We start from the raw sequence: 25570 nt of genomic DNA, 5'->3' as shown, positions 1-25570 counted from the left end.
ACTGCTGCCCCTTCACCTGACACCCAGGCTCTGGGAAGTTTCCATGGTCTGGGCTGTGAGCCTGGGCAGTCAGGCCTGGACCTGGGGGTGGGTGAGCTCCTCTTCCCACGGGCTCCCACCTGCACCCTGCACTGTGGAAGACCACGTCTTCACGACGAGACTTTTCATCGTCATGATGTCCATATTGGACCAGCGTCCTGTGAAGGCTGAAGGATGTATGTGCAGAGGGGCAGGGAGCCCCAAGGCTGTGCTTCACCAGGAGACCAGGGAGCCTGAAGACAGAGGACACAGTTGGGGACAGGGTGCAGGGACCTCGGGCAAACCTGAGGGCTGAGTAGAGACGTCCTCACTGTCACCCTCAGGTCCAGGGGCTCACTGCACTCAGACCAACAGGACCCTTTGTGACAGCAGCAACAATAATAACTCCTGGCAGTGACCACACTCGCTGTGGGATGTGGAATCTGGCCTCTGTCCCCTGTGACACAGTTGAGGCACAATTCTCAGATCCCTATAGCAGGTCCTCCATCCTCCTTTACCTGGTGGATGACTCCACTCAAGCTGGGCCTGGTACACGATGGTCACAGGCTGTCCCCAGGGGATCACAGAGCCAGGCTCAGGCTTGATGGTGCATATGGTTGGGTCCCCTGGCAGGAAGCAGAATTGGATATGAGGGTCCTTTATAAGAAAATAACCTTTCCTTCCCTGTGTTAATAAGAAGACAGTGAGGTAGAGACTGATGTCACCTCTACAACATCTGCACTCTACATTCTCATTTGAATCAGAGCCTCAGTTCTTAGCCAGGCTGAGGTTCTCATGTAACAAAAAAACAATACCTGTACCCCCAGGATCAAATCTGAACAGCAGCCCTGTGACCATGTCCGTGACAATGAGATGGAAGGAATCCTGCTGGCGACAGTCCCAGGAAAGCACCATTAAAGGTGGTGATTAGGCCTGGAGACCCCTTTACTACATCTGTCTTTCTCTGCCACCAAGCATCCAAACACATGCAATGGCAGGAGCCCTGGCAGCCTTCTTGCATCAAGAGATGAATTTAGGACCTAGGCTGGTTGGCTCAGAGGTAGAGCATTAACCCAGAGTGTGGATGTCCCATGTTTGATTTCCAGTCAGGGTATAAAAGAGAAGCAACCATCTGCTTCTCCTCCCCTTCCCATCTCACTTCTCTTTATCTTTCTCTCCCCTCCCACAGCCATGGCTCTCTTGGACAAAGTTGACCCTGGACACTGAAAGTGGCTTTATGGATTGCCTCAGGCGCTAAAGTAGCTCAGGTGCTGAACAAAGGAGCAACACCCCAGATGGGCAGAGCATTGCTCGGTAAAGGTCTTGCCAGGTGAATCTCCAGCTGGTGCAAATGCGGGAGTCTGTCTCTCTGCCTCCCTGCTTCTCACTTAAGAAAAAAAAAAAGAGGTGACTTTGGTGCTGTGTCCATGAGCTTAAGTTGTGGAACAGAATGAGGGAAGTGGCATCCTGTGACAGTCAGAAACAAAATGCTGAGATGCTCTCTGTTACGGGCAGTGATGTTGGGGGATCACATGCAGGGAGGAGAAAGAACAGGAGTCTGACAGCCCTGGGATGAGCACAGCAAGTATGAGGACAGGACAGATTACGGAGATCCTTCCCATCTGGGAAACCGAAGTTTATTCTGAGATGTGACAAACACTTAGGACGTTGCTCAGCTGAGCAGATCAGAGGAGGCTGAGGTGTTGGAGGGAAGAGCTCAGCGTGTGAGACAGTCCTGAGTGCAGGGTGAGTGCAGGGAGTCTGAGAAACTGAAAGAGATCAACTTGTCCAGCAATAAGGTTGTCAGATGGGGCAGGGCAGGGTGTGGCCAGAGGCAGACACAGCCTGAGAAAATACTTTGACCAGGGATCTAATGCAACCTCAATTCATCCAGTTGAGGATTTCAGCTGGGACACAAAAACATGAGACTAGTTTTCTTCTATATTCACCTGCAGGAGAGAATGGGGCGGGGCCCGCAGCGAGACTCCATTGGAGGTCCCAATACCTGCTGTGGGGCTGAGAGCTGATGGACCTCAGCTCAGGGGACAGCACTCAGCAGGGACGTGGACACACCTGAGGACAGGTGAGTACATGTGGGGTGACAGGAACAGGGTTCTGGGATAGAGTGATGTGTAGGCGACTTAAGGAAAATTAAAATGACCTTGGTAAAAAAAAAATGACCTTGTTTTCTGGGCCTGAACTGATCACCTTCACCTAGAAAAAAGGAGAGAGAGTGAAGAGAAAAGTCAGGTCACAGTTCGTGGGAACCGGGGTCCAGTTCTGCATATACTGGGCCTGAGGAGTCTGGAAATCCGTGCTGACATCCTGTGGTGTTTGCAGCCGTCAGGGGACAGTCAGGAGGGACATTCTATGGTATAAATCAGGGTTTGATCACTCTCAGAATCCACTGGACTCCTGTCTGAGCTGCCCTTGGGAGGCAGGGACTAGGAATCATGTAGAAATTCCTCACTGTCCCACGTGTGGGTCACCTGGAGCAGGTGAGCCCTGCAAGGAAAGCCCCAGTGACAAAGCCACCCACCACCCCATTTCCCTAAATGGGGGTCCAGGTCAGTGTGCTGTAGAGAAAACATTGCCACCGTAATCTTCAAACCCCCCTCAGCAACAGGGCTCCCAGAGGGTAGCTTCTTCCTGTATAGTAGCTACCAGACAAACCTCCAGACACCTTCCAACTTGACCTTTGTTGGCCTTTCTGTGTCTGACTTGTCACTATCCCAAGATCTAGAACAGGTTGGAGTCACTGGCCCCTCTACAGGAAGTTTAGGATCAGGTGACCCAGAGTGGGCAGGGCCTGCATGGCTGACTCTCTCCACAGAGGACATCAGGTCCCGGGCTAGAGGAGGGACCGAGGAGGAACTGGACCACAACCTCAGTCCCACCCCTTTTGTCCCTGCTGGTCCCTGTGTTCTAACTCAGCAAGGCCCAGCAGTGTGGTGGGATTGGGGACATGGCTGCCCTCTCACCGACTGCTCTGTCCTAGTCCTGTGGGTGGGAGGACAGGGCCCTGCAGGTCACCAAGTGTGAAGGGGCCACGTCATGGGGCTCATTTTTATACTCTCACAAGAAGGGAGGCAGGCAGTTCCCAGGCCCAACTCTAGCTTCCCCTATTGGGGCAGAGAGACCTGGGTTTCCAGAAGGCATTTCTACTGAGATATTTCATAACCTGTCTGAACTTCTGTCCAAATGAAACCCAGAGTATTAATTCATCAGAGATAGATAGGGATGGATGGATAGATACATAGGTAGGTAGGTAGGTAGATAGATAGATAGATAGATAGATAGATAGATAGATAGATAGATGATAGATACACACATACATACATACATACATAGATACTCAGATACATAGTGTAAGGTATTCCCCCCTGCAGGAAGAAAGAAGGGCATAGCCACGAAGTGTGGAATAGTAAAGATTTATTCAGGGCGCTTCCTGACAAGGTTCTCTGGTTCATGAGACTAGGGCCAGAGAAGTCGTGCGGATTTTCCCATTTGGGGGTAAATGCGAGTTTATATGGTGAAGGTGAGTTGATATGACGTGGTGAAATCTCACTGGCTGACGGACAGTCAATCTTTTCTAAGTGCTCCTGGGAAGTTTCCTTTGGCGGGCATGGGTGTGGGCGGTGCCAGCCAAAGTTCCCAGGTCTGGCTCCTGTCATGACCTTCCCCCATTGCCAACCAACCTCACACATAGATATATAAAAAGTTACATAGATTCACAAATTCATAGTTACAGAGATACAGAAATGAATATAGGCATAGTTATATAGAAACTTAAATATATAGATACATAAACAGGTACTGGAACAGACTAGATAAATACATAGATAGATACTTACGTAGACATCTAGACACACAGATATACAGACTTGGAAAGAGACTTAGATAGATACAAAGATACATAGATAGACATATAGATACCTAGATAGATACTTGGAGACACACATAAATACATAGACAGTATTGTGGTAAAGTACCAATGAATAGAAAGTTAGTATTAATATTTTAGGGAAAATAGTTGAGTTTCTTGTCCCCTCTTTTCTATAGAAAATAAAGAGAAAGAAATGTGAAAGTTTCCTGGCTTGCAGAAACATACTGTGTAGGAAACTCCCTTCTACTAGGAAGCTTAAAGGGCATTTTATTAATTTGAGCTAGGCATACAGAAAAATTTTGTAGAAATGATTTTTATACTTGTGTGATTTACACCAACTCAGGATGGCCAATAGCATTGTGTTGTAAATGAAGAGGGAAAGGGAGACTTGGATTCCCTCCCTTCCCCCACACCTATAGGAAAGCAGGTAAATAGCTACCAGGTGCAGGGAGAGAGAGATTAAGAAAACCTTTCCCTCTCCCTCTTTTTCTATTTGATGGGCCATTCACAGGTCAGGCATTTATCCCCTGGCCCCATGGAAACTACCCCCACTCCTGAAAACATGTAATTAATGTATATACCTCTAAACAAAGAAATGGGAAATGAACACCAGAAAATTTAGGAATATCTTTTTATATTTAGAACAACATTTTTTGCTATGATGTTACCTTATAAGTTTTAATATGTAGAAATGTTTTTTTATAAATCCTATGGACAAATGCTATAAGCTTATGAATTGTGTCCCATCCCCCTCCTCCTTTTCCCGCCAACTGGTATGTGAGCAAAGGAATATAACCTGCCTCAGGGGTGTGCCCAGTGCACACGATTTGAGTCAGATTGCCCCATGTTAGTCATATGCAACCAGCCCATTTAATAAATCTCCCCCTTTAATAAAACTCCTTAAAAATATGTTTGAGAGAATTCAACAAGCACTGGCCCTAGCCACTCCTGCATGCTTTTCTGTGAGTAAAATAATGAGTGAGAGGGAGCAATCTCAACTCCTGGTCAAGGTGAATCTATCACCCTTTTGTCTTCATCTCAGCTACTACTGTAACTTCCAAGGGTCTCTGTCTTTGGACCTCAGTTGAACTCTAAGTTCCTGTTATTTCTTTTGAAATAAGCTCTAGCGATGAACATGGGGGTGCATGTGTCTTTATGTACCAATGTTTTCGAAGTTTTGAGTAGATACTCAGTAAAGGGATTGCTGGGTTATATGGTAGTTCTATTCTTAATTTTTTGAGGAACCACTCTACTTTCTTCCATAATGGTTTTATAATTTGCATTCCCACCAGCAGTAAATGAGGGTACTTTTCCTCCACAACTTTCCAACACTGTTATTACCTGTCTTGTTGATAATAACCAACCGAACAGGTGTAGGGTTGCATCTCATTGTAGTTTTTGATTTGCATTTTTTGAATAGATAGTGAAGATGAGTATCTTTTCATATATATGTTGGCCATTTGTAAGTCCTTTTGGGAGAAGTGTCTGTTCAGATCAGATCAGGTTAAGGTTAATTTATAAATAAAATTTTAAAATTAATTTGGAAAGAAAGAGAGAGAGAGAGAGAGAGAGAGAGAGAGAGAGAGAGAGAGAGAAGCTCTAGCTTGTCCTGTAAAACGTGTTCTTGGTGCTCAGCACACAAAAGGAGTATAAAATATCTACAATTGCTCTCTGACCAGGTGGTGGCACAATGGATAGAATATCAAACTGGGATGCAGAGGACTCAAGTTTGAAACCCAAGGCTGCTCGCATGAATGTGGGCTCATCTGTCTTGAGCCTGGGCTCAACAAATTGAGTGAGGGGTCTCTGGCTTGGGTTCATAGACATGACCCCATGGTCACTGGCTTTACCCCATAGGTGGTTGACTTGAAGCCCAAGATCACTGGATTGATCCCAAGGTCACTGGCTTGAGCAAGGGTGTCATTCCCTGTGCTGTATCCCCGATAAAGGCACATATGAGAAAGCAATCAATGAACAACTAAGATGCTGCAATGAAGAACTGATGCTTCTCATTTCTCCCCCTTTCTGTCTGTCTGTCACAGTTGGTTACTCTCTCTGTCTCTCTCTCTCTGTATCTCTTCACACACACACACACAAGAAAACCCTACAAGTGCTTAAAATGCAATTGTAGCGCATGTAAGATATTAAAGAAAATATGTACCTATGAAATATTCTACACAAAGCATGCATATTTTTATTACCCTTCATATCAAATCTAAGGACCCCTGGATAAAATATACATGTGGTTGTGGAGCTGTCTATAACCCAGTGCTGAATTAGCTCTCAATCTCTCAGGAGTTACACACAAAATAAGATGTAGTTAGGGAGGAGATGGTGGTCTGTGGTCTTAAGGCAAACCTTCTAGATACACCTGCATGTTTCGGGTCAAGGGAAACTGAAGAGCTGCCCCAACTTGTGGGTTTCATGGTAAGAATTTTGAATTTACTTTGCAGTATCAGGTTGGCACTGTTTATCCATCAGAAAATGTGGTCAAGTCCCAATAATGACTTTTATCACAGAGCTCTTCATGAGTTATTTTTCAGATGTTAAAGAGAAGCACAGGAGGCAGACCCACAGGGTCTGGTGGCAGTATCCCCACACCACAGTTGTGTCAGTCTCAAGGTGCCTGTCATATAGGAAGAGGATCAGCTTCTTCTCATCCTAAAAATAGTGCATGTTGCAAGTTTTGTTTGAACCACATTACTGAGCACAACTCCTGTGTAAGGTGTCACAAATAGTTTTCCTAAACTCTACAATTACATACTGATTTTAGGATAGTTTGCTACCATGTGAAAGTCATAGCAATTATTCAGTACAGAGAACAGGATTGACAACGGTCAGAAGAGAGGTGGTTAGGGGCTGGGTGAGATAGGTGAAGGTATTCAGAAAAGAAAGAGTCATGGACACAAAAAATAGTTTGATGATTACCAGAGAGAAAGGGGAGTGAAGGGAGGGAGAAGAGGGTAGAGGGGGATAAATGGTGACGGGAGGAGACTTGACTCTGGGTAGTACACAGAAACAATATACAGATGATGTATGACAGAACTGTACACCTGAAACCTATATAATTTTATTAACCAACATCATCCCAATATATTCAATAAAATCATGTAATCAGAAAAAAAGTCATATCAATTTTCCAGTGAGTGACATTTAATATTCCCTGGCCAACCTATTGTACAAAATGATTAATGATATGAAACAATTTTCAGAAGAAATATGAAGTCCATCTCCAACCTCATTTTAATTAGACCTTGTACTATATTTTTTAGTCTGTGACAAACAAAAACAAAGTGGCCACCTTAATTCTGCATTTTTAAAAGAGAATAAAACCTGAACAATTTGTTTGTATTGTGTTAGATGAAATTATTTCTTGTGTGTGAGCCAAAATTCAGTTTCACTTGTCAATATGGAGAGAAAGAGAGAGAGAAAATGTGTGTGTGTGTGTGTGTGTGTGAGAGAGAGAGAGAGAGAGAGAGAGAGAGAGACATTGAATTAGTTTGTTAAAGTTATAACAGCAAATGACAACTAACAGTGTGGTTCAAGAAAACTATATTTATTTTATTAGTTCATATTGTCAAGGCCAGAGAGATTGAGTGGCAGATGGAGATAGACATAAAGATAAATAGATAGATGATAAACGATATATAGATAGGTAAGTAGATAGCTACATAGGTAGATAGACAGATGATAGATAGATACATAGATAGATAGACAGATAGATAGATGATAGATACAAAGATTGATAGAAAGACTGACAGACATAGCTAGACATACAGATATGCAGGTAAATGGGCAGAAGAAAGAGAAAGGGGAGGGAGAAGAAAAGCATTTATTTGTTGTTACACTCAGTCGTTCATTCATTGGTTGTCCTATGTGTGCCCTGAACAGGGATCAAAACTTCAACGTTGAAATTTCACTATGATGCTCTAACAGACTTAGCTAACTGTCAATGGTGCACTTCTTTTTATTGACGTAAAATTAGCATAACAGGAAATTCAGCTTTTCGAAGTATATCACTCAATGGAATATAGTAAATACACAATATCTCAACCACAGCTTCTTTCCACTTTCAAGAAAATTTTGTCATCCCCCAATGAACACAAAGCACTCAGTCTCCAGTCTCTCTTCCAGCCCAGCCCCTGACAAACCTGATTTCTGTGTCTATGGGGTTCTTTCTCCTGGACAGTTCATGTAAAAGGACTCTCAAAAAATGTGACTTTTTGTGTCTGGCTTCTGTCATTTAGCAGCATAATTTTGACGTTCACCCAACAATGTAGCAGGTGGCAAGGCATTGTTCACTATTGTTTAAAAATTTCAGTGCTCTGAAGATGCCATGTTTTGTTTATATGAATGTGGTCAGGAGTGAAGGGGTGTATAGATGTGGATCTAATCCAGCCATGTGGGCGCACCCTCATGTCACAGGAATGAGAATGGAAGGACAGTCAGGGAGAGTCAGAGGTGACCGGGAGGAAGGCCCCCAGTGGGTGGAGTAGGCTTCCTCCACAGGAACATGGCACACATTCCCTGCATCCCAATCACAGTCTCTCCCTGGACATTCTCAGCAGACAGGTTCCCAACTGTGGTCTGTACTTTCTCTCTCTGGGGTCATCAGATGTGCTCCAAGGCTCCACCTCTCTGAACACCGCATTGGTCCCTCTGTGGTCACTTCCTGACTGCATCGTGGGTCATTTCTGGGTTGTGTCGAGCTTGAAACAGCAGCAGCCCCAGGACCAGCAGGATCAATGCAGCCATGGCCATCCGAATAAGGTTCTCCACTGTGTAGTCTTGAGGTTTAGTGGCTAGAAAATGTGAATATAGAGGTCACCGTGGTCAGGGAAGACCCAAATCTCCAGGGTTTGATTATTTATCCTGGGCTCCCACCATCCCTTGGCCTCAGCGTCCCTGTGATGTTTGAATTCAGAACCTGCTCTGAGTCAATGTGATAAGAGTTAGCTGTGTCCAAGAGCTCAAGATTAGTAAAAAAAACTTATCTCAAATTGGAAATATTTAAGTACTGTATGTTCTGTGTTTAGTCTGAGACTCAAAGTCCCAAAAGCTTATTACCGATAGCTGAGAGATCCCACAGTTTTAATAGTTGGGAGCCAGGGATCTTGGATCAGGGGTTGGTGTCAGGAGCTCTGAATGTCAAAAACACAATATATATATATTTGACACAATATATATATATATATATATATATAGTATATATAACATATAATATATATACAATTTATGTAGTATATTATAAATAGTATGTAAAATATATCTGTATATATAGTTGCATATATATTCTTTCATGAATACTAGAATTACATATCATCATTTATATCTACATATATGTATGCTGTACCAATATGTAGTGTGTGTGTATGTGTGTGTATGTGTGTGAGTTGCGTGTGCTGTGTATCTAAGGAGAGAAGGAGAGAGAGCTAAATGGATGGCTAATGATGTCATTTTTATCCCAAAAGGAAATCTCCATGCACCCCTTATCAAATGTCATAAACAGGGACGTCCACAGTTCTAGTTTTCAAGCTTTAAGGAACAGAGAAATTCCATCAAATTATAATATTTAATGAGCACAGAAACTAGGAAATTATGTCAATCTGTCACCGCATCTTGATAAAGAAAGCAAAATTAAAAAATTATTATTGAAGAATCGCTAATTACATAAATCCATGCAAAAAAATTTTAAATATCAGCTCACACAATTCAGGAAATGCACATGGATGATAAAGATTATTCTCTTGGGTTAATGTCCAAATGGTTGCAACCAGGAAGCCTTTGTAATGTGTCTCATGTGGCTGTAAATCAGAGGAAAAGTGTAATTTCTAAGAAATGTATATTTGTCAGAACAAGAAAGCACGTCTAATAAAACCTTAATAAAACAGAATAACAGATAAAAATGAAAAGGTCAATATGCTTTTGAGGGACAGTTTGGGTGTTACCCTGTCTTGACCACTGTAAATAATGCCGCCATAAAATTTAATTTTCTAAATAAAATTATTAATAAATAGTGCTTTCAGTATAAAATATAGATTTCTCAATAGGTTTGCCTTGAAATAATTTTGGGTATGAATTAAGCTGTTTTCCTGAGGTGAAGCTTAAAACATTTTACTCCACCATTTCATCATCAGGAGTTTGAAGTGAGAACGATAGGCATACAGTTTGAAAAAAAAAAAGTGAAGTTCCATGATATTACAAGATGTCTGCAGAGTCAGTGAAAGTTAAACTTGCCTGCTCCTGGCCCCAAACCAGACTTACAGCTAACTTACAGAGCAATCAACCTGAATGCCCAACTGAAGGCTAGCTGAACTGAAGTATTATGCCCATGGATTTACAGAGGAAATCACATAGAGCCTGGAAGGAGGGTGGAAATGCATAAAGACTAGCCCCTGCACCCAGGTGTGGCAGCTGAGAAGCTGGAGGAGTACCTTGGCTGGAAAACTTTCTCTCCCAGGAGCAAGGGACCTCAACCCCATGCAGGGCTCCCCAACCCAGAACAACAGAGATGGGAAGAGGAGCCCATATACCATCTGGTGGTGAAATCACTGGGGATTCGGTCCACCTGGGAAAGAAGGGAGTCTGCTGGAGACTCAGATGCTGCCTTCCCAGGGACAAGCCCTCCATTGAGGAGGCAGCACTGCTATCTCCCCTGCAAGCTCAGCCCACACTCTCCCAAGCAGACTGTTTGGATCTGCCCTTCCAAGTCTCAGATACCTGACTACCTGAGCTTATTTGTGCAGCTGAAAGGGGGAGCTGCTGGGAGTTAGGACATTTGACTGTGAGTCCCTTAAGGCTATTGTCTGGGACTAGCATGAAGGGCTTGACGCCCACCTGTGGGCTGGGCTGACATCAACCTCTATGGGAAACTTTTCTGATCTGTTCTCTTGAGCCCAAGGTCCCACTGGGTGAGCTGGTTCCTGTAGAAGGGATGGAGTAGAGGTCACTTTCCCATCACGGAATGCCTCACTGCATGACGTGCACATTGTAGACCCACTACACCTATCCTGCCCAGTTCCAGTTTCCCCACCCTAATGAGCTCACAATGAGTAGAAAGGGCTCTGGTCTTTCTTCAGAAGGCTCTGGAAGAAGACCAGGCAACCTCAGGGAGAGACAAATTAGCTGACAGGTAGAGGCAAGTTTCAGGGAGCCTCAGTCATTTTACAGATCTGCCTTCAGCTCTAAGCTGGAGGAAGCTGACTCTTGTACATAAGCTGACCCCTTTCATGCATACCCAGGCCCAGGAGATGTATCCACAAACAGTGAACAGCATGTAGCTCCAGACAGGTAGACCAAAGTCACACACAGTGTCCCACATCATCCTGTACCTGAACCTCGTCCAAGTGGACCCAGAACAAACACAACCACTGGTGGGCTTCAGACCACACTTAATCTCAACCCAGCTAGCCATACAAGCAGCACACCTGAAGAGGATCTTGGCAGCTACAAGACTCTGCTAGGAAGAGCTCCGCCCGAGGGAGAACCTCTGTAGCATGTCTTCAAATAGTGATTGAGGTTTATCCTTATAGTCAGCCAGCCCGAAGGGTTAACTTCATCCACAAGAAAGGCCAACAACATTCATGACTCAACTACAACAGGAGGGTGCCCATAACCCAAAAGAAACATTCCTGGAGCATGGAACTCAGGTCATCTGAAAGATTGTGCCACTGAACCCAACAAGCCACCATCACCAGAAAAACATCATAACAAGTCTGAGAGTCACAGCAGAAATACTTAACATAGAGAGATAAAATGGGGAGAGAAAGAACATGCCCCAAATGAAAGGACAAAAGAAATCCACAGAAAAGGAATTCAATGAACTAGAAGCAACAAAAATAGCAGGTGCAGAGTTTAGAACAATAGTTACAGGCAGAGGCGGATTAGGGTTGGTTGAGGCCCCGGGTGCAGAAGAAAATATTGGGCTCCTTAAAAAAAGAGAGAGAAACAGTGAAAATAAAAATACATGTTCCAGGATATGACTATCCCCTTTTAAAATTTTTTTTAATTGACCTTAAAATATTTCCTGGAACTCCTATGGATCTACCATATCATGCTTTTTACTTAAAAAAAAATTTTAAATTTCTTTTGAATGCTGATGAACAGGAGACACCAAATCTTTTTCACCTGCAAACTACTACCTTCTTTATTTGATCCAGCTAATAACACTGTTTTGTCTTTTTCCAAATATATCCAGATATATGGAAAAGATTTATATAGTCAGATGGGGATCCTCAAACCTCTCAGCGAGATCTTCTGAACATGGCTTTTAAGATACCGAGAGGCAGAAAAAGCCCAATAGAGATCAGGGGAATTACCAGCTTTTAGGATACACCCTTAAAGGCTCCAACACCCCAAAGGGGTCTCATAGGATGCCATCTGGGTCCTGCTTCAATAGTGGAAAGGAAGGTCATTGAGCCTACCAGACTTACATGCCAGGAAACAGGGACACTGGAAGGTAGTCTTCCCCCTCACTCCTCTAAGGGAGGGTTCAGTCTCTTCCAGCCCTGCTCCAGCCACCTATGACTTAACCTTGCCTAGAATGCTGGGGTTTGCCACTGAAGGCTGAAGGTGCCCAGGGCCGTCGGCCCCATCTACGACACTGTGGACGAACCTAGGGTATGTCTTCCAAGAAGCAGGTAAACTGATCTCATTTGCACAAGGGCCACTTAACTATGTCTTGCCTGAATAGTCAGGTTTTTTATTCTTCCCTTGAAGATCTATGTTGTGGGTGTTGATATTCCTATTTTCTGCTGCTTTGTTTAATATATAATGTTTCCTTTTTTGCTCCTACCTCAATGCCCCACTCATATTTCAGGCTGGGACCTACTCCTAATTTAGAGCTCTCTTTCCCCCTTTTGCCAACTTCTATTATGAATCTACCTTTGCCACCCAGCTTAGTGTATCCAAAGGTTCTCTTTACCACGCCACAGTTGCAGAGCTCCAGGGAAAAGCAACCTGGTCTCATCTCCCCAGGCAGAGGAGAACAGAAGCTCCATATCAACACATGCTGCAGATGGCTTTTCCAGTCTACCTGAATCATTACCAGCTAGAAGCAGCGGTCATTGGGACTTGGACGTGAGCTGCAAAGTATAGAATTGTGACAACAATTCCAGTGCCATGCAGACTTTTCCTGGATGTGGACTTTTCCTGGATTCCTGCTCCTTGTGACAGCTCCTAACAGACTGAACTGGGGTTGTGTTCCATTTTTCAGGGATTTGACATGGTGTTGGGGCCAACTTGGACTTTTTGAACATGTTAAGGACACTACTCTTTTATGGATTCTTGCTGTATTGGCCAAGAGTTTGCTTAAAGGCTGTAATCACTGTAAAAAAAAAAATAGAAGACTAGATAAAGAAGATGTGGCTCACATACGTCATGGTATACTATTCAGCCATAAGAAATGATGACATCGGATCACTTACAACAAAATGGCGGGATCTTGATAACATTATACGGAGTGAAATAAGTAAATCAGAAAAAAACAAGAACTGCAGGATTTCATACATTGGTGGGACATAAAAACAAAACTAAGAGACATGGACAAGAGTGTGGTGGTTACTGGGGGCAGGGGGAGGGAAGGAGGGAGAGGGGAAGGGGAAGGGAAAGGGGTACAAAGAAAACTAAATAGAAGGTAATGGAGGACAATCTCTCTTTGAGTGATGGGTATGCAATGGAACTGAATGACAAGATAACCTGAAGATGTTTTCTTTGAATATATGTACCCTGATTTATTGATGTCACCCCATTAAAATAAAATTTTATTTATAAAAAACAAACAAAAAACCTGAAATCAAAATAATAATGTGTAATAACATTGTCATATGTTCCTAATACCTGAAATGAATGTTGTATAAACCAATTATGAATGAATTAGCATGAACTCACAACATTTAGTGCACATTGATGTTTACCCATCATGGATTCCTGAAAATATACAAATTATTTAAAAAAAATACTTGGTTACCATATTTTTAAATAAATTAAAAAATACTATGTTCTATTAATGTTGAAATTGCACATATGAAACCAAACTTGATATCATTAGAAAAAAGTGTAAAGTTGGAGTTTTGAGGGGCCCTTCAAAAATCAGGGACCAGAGCACACGCCCAGTGTGCCTACCTTTAAAGCTCCTCTGGTTCCATGAATGTTTAAGGGCTTCAGGGAAAAAAAATAGATCATCTCAGCGAGAACTTACAGAAAATGATACTAAATATTAAAAAAGGACATAGAGGGAGATGACATCACAGTAATGGCACAGTGAGAGATACCCTTGATCTCTCCCTGAAACTCCAACAAATTGAGCAGCTGTGGTGCAGTAAGAAAATCCCAGCTGGACTCACAGGTTTGCATGAAGTGATCCAAGCATGGAGTCAACTGAAAGTGGGAAGGGTTTAGAAGGAAGGCAGAAAATGAGACATAATGGCATCAGCTTGGTAAAGGAGAGAAACCTGGACTGTCTGGGTTATTGTCTACTGGGTTCCAGAGAGAGTAGAAACCCAGAGTGACTGATACTTCTAAAAGGAGGAGTGTTGAGTTTGAGGGGCAGAGAGGGTGATATTGAACCAAGGTGGCAGCAGAATGAGGGGTCATGGCCAGGGTTCCCTGATCTGCTGGCAGCCTGCACTCTGCACAGAGACAGAGAAAAACAAAGTGCAGACTCCCAGCCTTTCAGATCCCACCTCCCTCACAATGAGGGGTGCAGAGAATGACAGAGCCATATTCTACAGATTGTTCTCCAGAGCCTTTCTCTTCCTTGAAGGACACCAGTACTCTGTGTCTGGTCCTCTGGCATGTCAATATGTGAAGAAGAGTGCCCAAGGCCTGATACACATATTACTAAAGCAGTAAAGCCCTCACCATATGACTCATCCATCATCATGACTGTAGTCCTGCCTCCATCATTGTGATGGCAGCATCACAACAGAGGTAAGCATAGAAATTTCAGAGCTATGGCAGTGATGTCAGAGAAACGGTGCCATGAAGCATGCTACCAATACCTCTCCCTGAAGTTTCAACAAATTCAACAACTAGAGACAGAAAAACAATCCCAGGAGCATCTGAAATACACATACATCAAACAAAGGTATGATTGGGTGAATAGTGGCTGCATATATAATCCACTCTGAAGAAAATAAGTCAGAGAACGGAATATTCTGCTTTCCTCACTGACCTGAGGAAGGGCTGCTTTCACTTGGAACTGAGAAGAAGGGAGGTCTAGGGGTGATGGAATAAACTGGCTAGGGCAGAGCTGTTCAAGTTGAGGAGAGAGTGTGCCTGCAGCTCAGCCTACACAGAGCTAACACCAGCAGCAAACCCCGACAGAGGTGGGCAAGCAGTTGCCTTCAGGAACTGATATCAAAGCAGCTTTGGACTTTGTTTATTCCTGATCTCCTGGGCGAGCACGGGCAGTGTGCAAGTGGTTTCACCTGGCGCTTAGGGCATGGGCGCCCATGTTTCCAGACACAGAGGCTGGGTCAGAGATTGTCAGCAGTGACCTTCTGTGTGGGCCGTAGGCAGAATTTCTGAGTAATCCCAGCTCTCTGAACAACAATGCGTGGGAAGTGCGCGAGAGCCGGCTTCCCTATGCCAGGACCTGTCCAGGTGGGGAGCCTCTGCAAGCCAAAACAGGCTACAAAACACTTTCCTGCTGAAGAGAACTGCAGAAGTGCTGGGGGGCAGGGTGATCAGGCAGCTTATTGGAACAGGCAAACTCTAGAGAGCACATCCAATGAATGCTGAGGCAAACCAGATGTACCCCAGAACCCTTAGAAAGGAGCCTAACCCGCAGTCTGCAAACTGCCCTGCTGGCTTACGTTGGTGGCTATGACTGACAAAGCCTTCTTTCCCAGGGCTACGATTTAAGCAGAGCCCGAGGAGGAACTTGATAGTTCTTAAGACCTCTTCCACTGCAGGCGGTGGTTGGGGCAACTTCCCACCAGCTGATACAGGTTAAAAAGCACATTCCCACAGAACAAACCTCAGAGAACACTGTGTAAGTTGGGCGGGCTGGGCTGTAGGCTTCACAACAAGGGAGAAGCCCTGTGGAGAGCAGACCATGGAGCACTGAGGCAAATTTAACTAGACATACCTGGGGAACCTTAGAAGGAGTCTGACTAGAAGTCAGCTCACTTTCTTGCCTGCTTGAGCAGGTGGCTCTGGTTGACAAAGCTTTCACACTCAGAGCTGTGCTTTGAATAGACCTGGAGGAGGGACTTGGCAGCTTTTAGGACCCCTTGCTCTGCAGGCAGTGACTGGAGCATCTTCCTTCCAGCTGATACAGGTTACAAAGTGCAAAAAGCCTGGGGAGAATAGACCCGTGGAGCACTGAGGCATACTAGACATGCCTGGAGGCTCATAGAAAGACACCTGAAAAGCAGTTGGCTCCCAGCCCTGCCTGATCACGCTGGCAGCTTTGGATGGAAAAACCTTACCCAGAACCCTGCTTTGAGTGGGGTTGGGGGGCAGGGGCATTGGCAGCTCTTAGAGCCTCTTGCTCTCCAGGCAGTGGCTTTGGCAACTTCACAGCTGGGTCTCTAGGCTGCTGGTTCAGGAAAGAGAAATTTGGGGAGAGGCTCCAGGAAAACAGACTCTCCCATTGTTGGAGTCTGCAAACGCTAACAAGCCCCGCCTACCAACGGGACTGAGGCCTAGTTTATGTCATCACCATAGCGACACATCAGCTGCATATCTCTGCCTAAATGTGCCACAGGGGCAGAACCTGGGGTACAGTGCCACTGGCCAAAAGGAGAGAGAAGAAAGAAAAAGGAAGAAGATAACCTCTCAAAACCAGGAAAAATCCACAGTCTTTATAACTTTTTTCATTTTTTTCTTGTATTTTTAATCTCTTTTTTCTCTTCTACCTTGATCATTTTATCCTTTCAGTTTTATTCTTTCCTTTTTATTTTGAACTTCATTACCCATAGGTGTTACATTTTCCATTTGTTTTTTTTTTTTTATGGGTGTTACATTCTCAAATTTTTTAACTCTCTCTTTTCTTGTCTCTCTCTCTTTGTTTCTTCTTTTCTCTTTTACTTTTTCTCTCATTCAAATCTCACCCACAAAAATTATTTCATTCTGGATTCAAATTTTTTCTTTCTAGCAGTTTATGTGCCTTTTACTTGGCTTTTTATCTCTTTAGCATTTTCCCCAAATCTGGCTCTCCATTCTATGTAGTTTTTGTTCCACTTAATACAATAGAATTTTCATTTTTTCACTGTATTTCTCTCTCTTTTTCTTTTTTTCTTCTTTTCTCTCTCACTATTTCTCTCATTTGACCATAATTTACCAACAAATTATTTTATCCTTGATCCAGATTTTTTTCTTGTGGCATTTTGTAGGTTCTTACTTCAATTTTTGCTTCTTTGTCACTTTCCCCCAACTCAGGCCCTCTGTTCTATGTAGTTTTTGTTCCACTTAGCACAATAGAATTTTCAGTATTTCATTGTATTTTCTCAAAAAAATTTAAAAAATTTTTTTATCAACTCTTATTAGTGTCATTAACAATACCACTCTCAAATGCTAATAAGGAAAAAGAAATCAAATATCTATACAAAATACAGAGATGTAGCTCAGACAGATGAGGAAAAAAGTATAAAAAAATGTAATAGCTTGGAAAACTTGGAGGTAAAGAGAGAGAATTTAAGATTGAAGCCCTGAAAACACTCAGGGATATACAAGAAAACACAGAAAGGCAATTTAGAGAGCTCAAAAATCAATTCAATGAACAGAAAGAATACATCACCAAGGAAATTGAAACTATGAAAATGATTCAAACAGAGATAAAAAACTTAATTCATAAACTGAAAAACTAGGTAACAAGCTTAGCCAGTAGAACAGGCCAGATAGAAGGGAGAATTAGTAACATAGAAGATAGGCAACAAGAGGCACGACAGAAATAAGAGGAGAGAGACTTGTGAATTAAAAAAAATGAGAAAGCCCTATAGGAATTGTCTAACTCCATCAGAGAGAGCAACATAAGAATAATGGGTATATCAGAGGAGAAGAGAGATAAAATGGAATGGAGAACATATTCAAAAATAATAGACAAGAACTTCCCAAACCTGTGGAAAGAACTAAAACCTCAAATTCAAGAAGCAAACAGAACACCGAGTTATCTGAACTGTAACAAACATATTTCAAGGCACATCATAATGAAATTGGCACAAACCAATGACAAAGCAAAAATTCTCAAGGCAGCCAGGGAAATGCAGAATACAACACACAAAGGAAGACCCATTAGATCATCATCAGATTTCTCAGCAGAAACTCTACAAGCTAGGGGAGAGTGGACCCCAATATTTAAAGTTCTGAGAGAGAGGAACTTCCAGCCAAGAATACTATACCCATCAAAGCTATCCTTCAAATACAAAGTAGAAATAAAAAGATTTACAGATACAGAAAAGATGAGGAAATTTATCACCAGAAAACCCCCACTTCAGGAAATACTAAAGGGGGTTTTCAGACTAGATACAAAGAACAAAACAAAACTACATGTAAAAGCTTCATCAAGATCACAATAAAAACAAGATTAATCTGTGACAACAAAAACAAAAAAAGGAGAGGACAAAGATTAACAGTAGCAAAGGAGGTTGGAATGTGGAAGCACTCATGAGATAATGGACTACAATAAACATGATATGTATCCTTTCCATTACTTAATGGTAACCACCCCTAAAAATACCAACACAGAAGTACATGGCTTACAAAAAAAAAAGTAACAGAAGAAAGAAGTATGGATTACAACCAAACAAAAAAAATTTGACAGAAAAATAAAAAAGAAGAACCAAACAAGATACAAAACTATCAGAAAGCAATATATAAAATGGCAATAGGAAACCCTCAAGTGTCAATAATTACACTAAATGTAAATGGGTTGAACTCACCAATAGAAAGACACAGAGTAGCAGAATGGATTAAAAAAGAAAATCCAACATTATGCTGCCTACAAGAAACACATCTAAGCTACTAGGATAAAAACAAATTCAAAGTGAAAGGTTGCAAAACAATACTCCAAGCAAATAACATCCAAAACAAGCAGGTGTAGCAATACTCATATCTAACAATGCTGACTATAAGACAGCAAAGGTAATCAGAGACAAAAACAGTCATTTTATAATGACTAAAGAAGCACTGAATCAAGAAGACATAACACTTCTTAATATATATGCACCAAACCAAGGAGCATCAAAATATATAAGGCAGCTACTGACTCACCTAAAAACAAAAACCAACAAAAATACAATCATACTTGGAGACCTCAATACACCACTGACGGCTCTAGATCATTCACCCAAACAGAAAATCAATAAAGAAATATTGGCCTTAAGCAAAACACCAAAACAATTGGATATGATAAATATCTACAGAACATTTTGTCCCAAAGTGCCAGAGTATATATTTTTCTCTAGTGTACATCGACATTCTCAAAAATTGACCATATTTTGGGCCACAAAAATAACATCAACAAATTCAGAAAGATTGAAATTATGCCAAGCATGTTATCTGATCATATAGCCCTGAAACTAGAATTCAACTGCAAAAAAGTGGTAAGCCCACAAAAATGTGGAATCTGAACAACATACTTTTAAAAAATTAGTGGGTCAAAGAAGAAATAAAAACAAAAATCAAAAGATACATACAGAGAAACAAAAATAACAATATGACATATCAGAATCTCTGGTATGCAGCAAAAGCAGTAATAAGTAATAAGAGGGAAGTTCATATTACTACAGGCCTATATGGACAAACAAGAGAGAGCCCAAGTAAACCACTTAACTTCATATCCTAAGGAACTAGAAAAAGAAGAACAAAGACAATGCAAAACCAGCAGAAGAAAGGAAATAATAAAAATCAGAGCAGAAATAAATAAAATAGAGAACAGAAAAACTATAAAAAATTAATAAAACAAGGAGCTGGTTCTTTGAAAAGATCAACAAAATTGACAAACCCTTGGCAAGACTCACTAAGGAAAAAGAGAAAGAACTCATATAAACAAAATCCAAAATGAAAGAGGAGAATTCACCACAAGTATCATAGATATATAAAGAATTATTGTAGAATACTATGAAAAACTATATACCACCTATTTAACAATCTAGAAGAAATGGATAAATTCCTAGAACAATACAATCTTCCTAGACTGAGTCACAAAGAAGTAGAAAGCCTAAACAGACCCATAAGCAGGGAGGAAATAGAAACAACTATCAAAAACCTTCACCAAAATAAAAATCGAGGGCCAGATGGCTATACTATTGAATTCTATCAAACATTCAAAGAAGGCTTGGTTCCTATTCTACTTAAAGTCTTCCAAAATATTGAAGAAGAAGCAATACTTCCAAACACATTTTATGAGGCCAACACAATGCTCATACCGAAACCTGGCAAGGACAACACACAAAAAAGAAAACTACAGACCAATATCTCTAATGAATACAGATGCTAAAATACTAAACAAAATACTAGCAAATATAATACAACAACACGTTAAAAATAATTTGCCTGACCAGGTGGTGGCAAATGCCCACCATGCATTGGACTGGGATATGGAGGACACTGGTTCGAGACCCTGAGGTCGTTAGCTTGAGCACGGGCTCATCTGGTTTGAGCAAAGCTCATCAGCTTGCACCCAAGGTCACTGGCTCCAGCAAGGGGTTACTCGGTCGGCTGAAGGCCCATGGTCAAGGCACATATGAGAAAGCAATCAATGAACAACTAAGGTGTCTCAATGAAAATCTGATGATTGATTCTTCTCATCTCTTTTCATTCCTGTCTGTCTGTCCCTATCTATCCCTCTCTCTGACTCTCTCTCTGTCTCTGTAAAAAAAAAAAATCATCATGGTCAAGTGGGATTCATCTCAGAATCACAAGGATGGTTCAACATATGTAAAACGGTTAACATAATACAGCATTACAACATATCAACAAAACAAAGAACAAAAACCATATGATCCTATCTATAGATGCATTCCATAAAATACAACACTATTTTATGTTTAAGACACTCAACAAAATGGGGATAGAAGGAAAATATCTCAACATAATAAAGACCATTTATGATAAATCATCAGCTAACATCATATTAAAAGTCATAAAACTGAGAACTTTTCCGCTAAAATCAGGAGCAAGACAAGGTTGTTCACTTTCTCTACTCTTATTCAACATAGTGCTGGAAGTTCTAGTCAGAGCAATCAGACAAGAGAAAAAAAATAAAAGGCATTCATATTGGGAAAGAAGAAGTAAAGGTTTCACTTTTTGCAGATGATATAATCCTATACATCAAAAACCCCAAAGACTCTACAAAAAGATTACTAGAAACAATAAACCAATACAGTAAAGTCGTAGGATACAAAATTAATATACAAAAGTCCATGGCCTTCCTGTATGCCAAGAATGAAACATCAGAAAACGAACATCAAAAAAATAATCCCCTTCATGGTTGCAACAACAACAACAAATACCTAGGAATAAACATAACAAAGAATGTAAAGGACCTATATAATGAAAAGTACAAAGCATTATTAAGGGAAATCAAAAAAGATACAATGAAATGAAAAAATATTCCTTGTTCTTGGATAGGAAGAGTAAATGTAATCAAAATGACTATATTACCCAAAGCGATATACAAATTTAATGCAATTCCCATCAAAATTCCAATGTCATTTTTTAAAGAAATAGAACAAAAAAATCATCAGGTTTATACGGAACTATAAAAAACACCGAATAGTCAAAGCAATCTAAAGGAAAAAGAAAAAAGTTGAGGGCATTACAATACCTAACTTCAAGTTTTATTATAGAGCCATGATAATCAAAACAGCATGCCCTGGATGGTTGGCTCAGCGGTAGAGCGTCGGCCTGGCCTGCAGGAGTCCCGAGTTGGATTCCTGGCCAAGGCACACAGAAGAAGCGCTCATCTGATTCTCCACCCCTCCCTCTCTCCTTCCTCTCTGTCTCTCTCTTCCCCTCCCACAGCCGAGGATCCATTGGAGCAAAAGATGGCCCGGGTGCTGAGGATGCCTCTGTGGCCTCTGCCTCAGGCGCTAGGGTGGCTCTGGATGCAACAGAGCGACGCCCCACAGGGGCAGAGTATCGCCCCCTGGTGGGTATGCTGATTGGATCCTTGTCGAGTGCATGCGGAAGTCTGTCTGACTGCCTCTCCGTTTCCAGCTTCAGAAAAATGAAAAACAAAAACACACACACAAAAAAACCACAGCATGGTATTGGCAAAAAAAATAGACACTCAGACCAATGGAACAGAATAGAAAGCCCAGAAATAAAACCACATATATATGGTAAAGTAATTTTCAATAAAGGGCCCAACAATACACAATGGAGAAAAGAAAGCCTCTTCAACAAATGGTGCTGGGAAAACTGGAAAGCCACATGCAAAAGAATGAAACTCACCTACAGTTTGTCTCCTTCTACTAAAATTAATTCAAAATGGATCAAAGACCTAAGTACAAGACCTGAAACAATAAAGTACATAGAAGAAAACATAGGTGCAAAACTCATGGACCTTGGTTATAAAGAGCACTTTATGAATTTGACTCCAAAGGCAAGGGAAGTGACGGCAAAGACAAATAAGTGGAACCACATCAGACTAAGAAGCTTTTGCACAGCAAGAGAAATGGATAGCAAAGCAAACAGACAGCCAACTAAATGGGAGATAATATTTTCAAACAACAGCACAGATAAGGCTCTAATATTCAAAATGTACTAAAAACTCATAAAACTCAACAACAGACAAGCAAACAATCCAATAAAAAAATTGGAAGAGGACTTGAACAGACACTTCTCCCAAGTAAGAAATGCAAACGGCCAACAGATATATGAAAAGATGCTCATCTTCATTAGCTATTAGAGAAATGCGAATCAAAACTACAATGAGATAACACCTTACACCTGTTAGATTAGCTATTATCAACAAGACAGATAATAACAAGTGTTAGAGAGGCTGTGGAGAAAAAGAAATCCTAATCCACTGTTGGTGGGAAAGTAAAGTAGTACAACCATTATGGAAGAAAGTATGGTGGTTTCTCAAAAAATTAAAAATAGAACTACCATATAATCCAGAAATCACTCTACTGGGTATAAACCCCCAAAATTCAAAAACATTGGTATGTAAACACACATGCAGCCTCATGTTAATTGCAGCATTGTTCACAGTGGCCAAGACACGGAAACAACAAAAAAGCCCTTCAATAGATGATTGAATATGAAGATGTGGTACATATATACTATGGAATACTAATCAGCCTTAAGAAATGATGACATTGGATCATTTACAATAACATGGTTGGACCTTGATAACATTATACTGAGTGAAATAAGTAAATCAGAAAAAACTAAGAACTATATGATTCCATACATAGGTGGGACATAAAAATGAGACTCAGGGACATGGGCAAGGGTGTGGTGGTTGCCAGAGAGGGGGGGGAGAAAGAGAGGGAGGGGGTGAGGGGCATAAAAAAAAATCAGATAGAAGGTGACGGAAGACAATTTGACATTGGGTGATGCGTATGCAACGTAATCGAATGTCAAAATAATCTGGAGATGTTTTCTCTAAATTTATGTACTCTGATTGATCAATGTCACCCCATTACAATAATTTAAAAAAAGAAAAAAAAAACATGTAAAAAAAAAAAAGAAATTTCAGAGCTAAAACTAGTAACACAGTGCCACCTACTGGTTAAAAAAAACCCCAGAAAAACCTCCAAAACTGAAGTCGTATATTTTGAACTTTATTTTCTTTAATATTTATATTTTTATTCTTATTTTCTATAAGTGTTTTGTTTACTTTTAATTTTTTCTTTTGGTTTTTCCTCTTTCTTTTTTTGTGGATTTTCCCTTTTACTTTACATTATTCTTAAATTCTTCCTATTTTTCATTTTATTTGTTTTTATTTTTATTTTTTAGTTGTTCCTTGTTAGATTTCTTAACAATATCATTCTCAAATGTTATTAAGGTAAAAGAAAACAAATAGTATGGTTACACAAAAAGTTACATAGTTCAGAAAGAAAAAGAAAAATCTTCAGAAAGCAGTCTCAATCACGTGGAAACCTTAGAATTAAACAATAGAAAATTCAAAATTAAAGTTCTGAATATACTCAATGAGATGCAAGAAAGCACTGACAGACAATAAATTTAACTCAAAAAACAATTAATAAACAAAATGAATACTTCACAAAGAAGATTGAAACTTTAAAACAGAGATAAACTCAATACATAAATTTAAAAATGATCTAGCAAGTTTAGTTATTAAAACAGGTCAGATAAAGAAGATAATCAGTGACACTGAATACAGGTAACCAGAGATGATACAGACAGCAGAAGAAAGAGACTCACAACTTTTAAAAACAATAGAGCTCTACAAGAGTTGCCTGACTCCAACAGAGAGAGCAATATAAGAAATAAGAATAATGGATATATCAGGAGAAGAGAGGAAAGAGGGAATGGACAGCTTATTCTAAATATAATTGATAACAATTTTTCCAAATCTATGGAAAAAGTTAGATTCACAAATTCAAGAAGCAAACAGAATGCTGAGTTAACAACCCAAACACACTTTCCCCAAAGCATATTGTAATAAAAATTTTGAAAATCAATGACAAAGAAATAATCCTCAAAACACCCAGGAAAAAGAAGAACGAAATATATAAACTAAGGCATATTGGGTTTTCCTCAGACTTCTCAGCAGAAACTCTACAAGCCAGAAGAGTGGACCCAAACATTTAATTAACAAAAAGAGAGGAGTTACCAGCCAAGAGCACTATATCCATCAAAGTTATCCTTCAGATATGAAGGCAAAATAAAAACTTTTACAGACATACAGAAGCTGAGAGAATTTATCACCAGAAATCCCCCATTGCAGGAAATACTCAAGGGGTTGTTCTTCCAGATACAAAGAACAATGAAAAACAAAACTACAAGTAAAAGCTACATCAATGTCACAATAAAAACAAGGAAATTTGTGACAGCAGTAATATAAAAGGAGAGAGGATAAAGATTTACAATAGCAAAGGAAGATAGAGTAAAGAAGCAGTAATAAGACAAAGAACTCTTGTACATACAAATATTTTTCTCTTAATAACCTAATAGTAACCAACCACAAAATACCCCCCACAATATTAAAACACATACCTTAAAAAAAGGAAGAAACAGGGAAGAAAGTATTGAATACTATAAAAAAATACTGACAGAAACATAAAAGAGAAGAACCAAAGGAGACATAAAGCTACCAGAAAAAAAAAACATACAATGGCTATAAGAAATCCTCTAGAGTCAATAATTACCCAAAATGTAAATGGACTGAACTCACCAATAAAAAGGCACAGAGTAACAGACTGAATCAAAAAGCAATACCAACTGTATGCTGCCTTCAAGAGACACATCTAAGCTGTGAGGACAAAAGTAGACTTAAAGTGAAAGGTTGGAAAACAATTCTCCAAGTAAATAATACCATAAGAAAAGCAGGTGTAGCTATACTAATATCTGACAAGGATGACTTCAAGATAACAAAAGGTAACCAGAGACAAAGATAAACATTTTATAATGATAAAAAAGACAGTATATCAAGAAGACATAACACTTTTTAATGTATATACAACAAACCAGGGAGTTCCAAGCTACATAAGACATCTACTAACTGATCTATAAACAGAAACCAAC

General features: G+C 40.6%; 2 protein-coding genes across 3 annotated transcripts in view; one reads left to right on the top strand and one right to left on the bottom strand.

Moving 5' to 3' along the window:
* LOC136399362 (leukocyte immunoglobulin-like receptor subfamily A member 5) overlaps positions 1-25570 on the top strand; it is a 429345-nt gene that overhangs the window by 278724 nt on the left and 125051 nt on the right. The gene's annotated exons all lie outside the window — the stretch shown is intronic.
* Positions 8567-25570, bottom strand: part of LOC136399355 (leukocyte immunoglobulin-like receptor subfamily A member 6) — a 33096-nt gene continuing 16092 nt past the window's right edge. Inside the window, exons 9-10 of the mRNA XM_066374438.1 lie at positions 14356-14376; positions 8567-8706 (exon numbers count right to left, since the gene is read on the bottom strand). Coding sequence (XP_066230535.1) covers positions 8570-8706; positions 14356-14376 — 158 coding nt within the window. The 3' untranslated portion in view covers positions 8567-8569. The remainder of the gene's footprint in view (positions 8707-14355; positions 14377-25570) is intronic.

This window comes from Saccopteryx leptura, chromosome 3 (genome assembly GCF_036850995.1).
Source record: "Saccopteryx leptura isolate mSacLep1 chromosome 3, mSacLep1_pri_phased_curated, whole genome shotgun sequence".
NCBI classification, from domain to species: Eukaryota; Metazoa; Chordata; class Mammalia; order Chiroptera; family Emballonuridae; genus Saccopteryx; species Saccopteryx leptura.
This window is presented reverse-complemented; position numbering and strand designations above follow the sequence as displayed.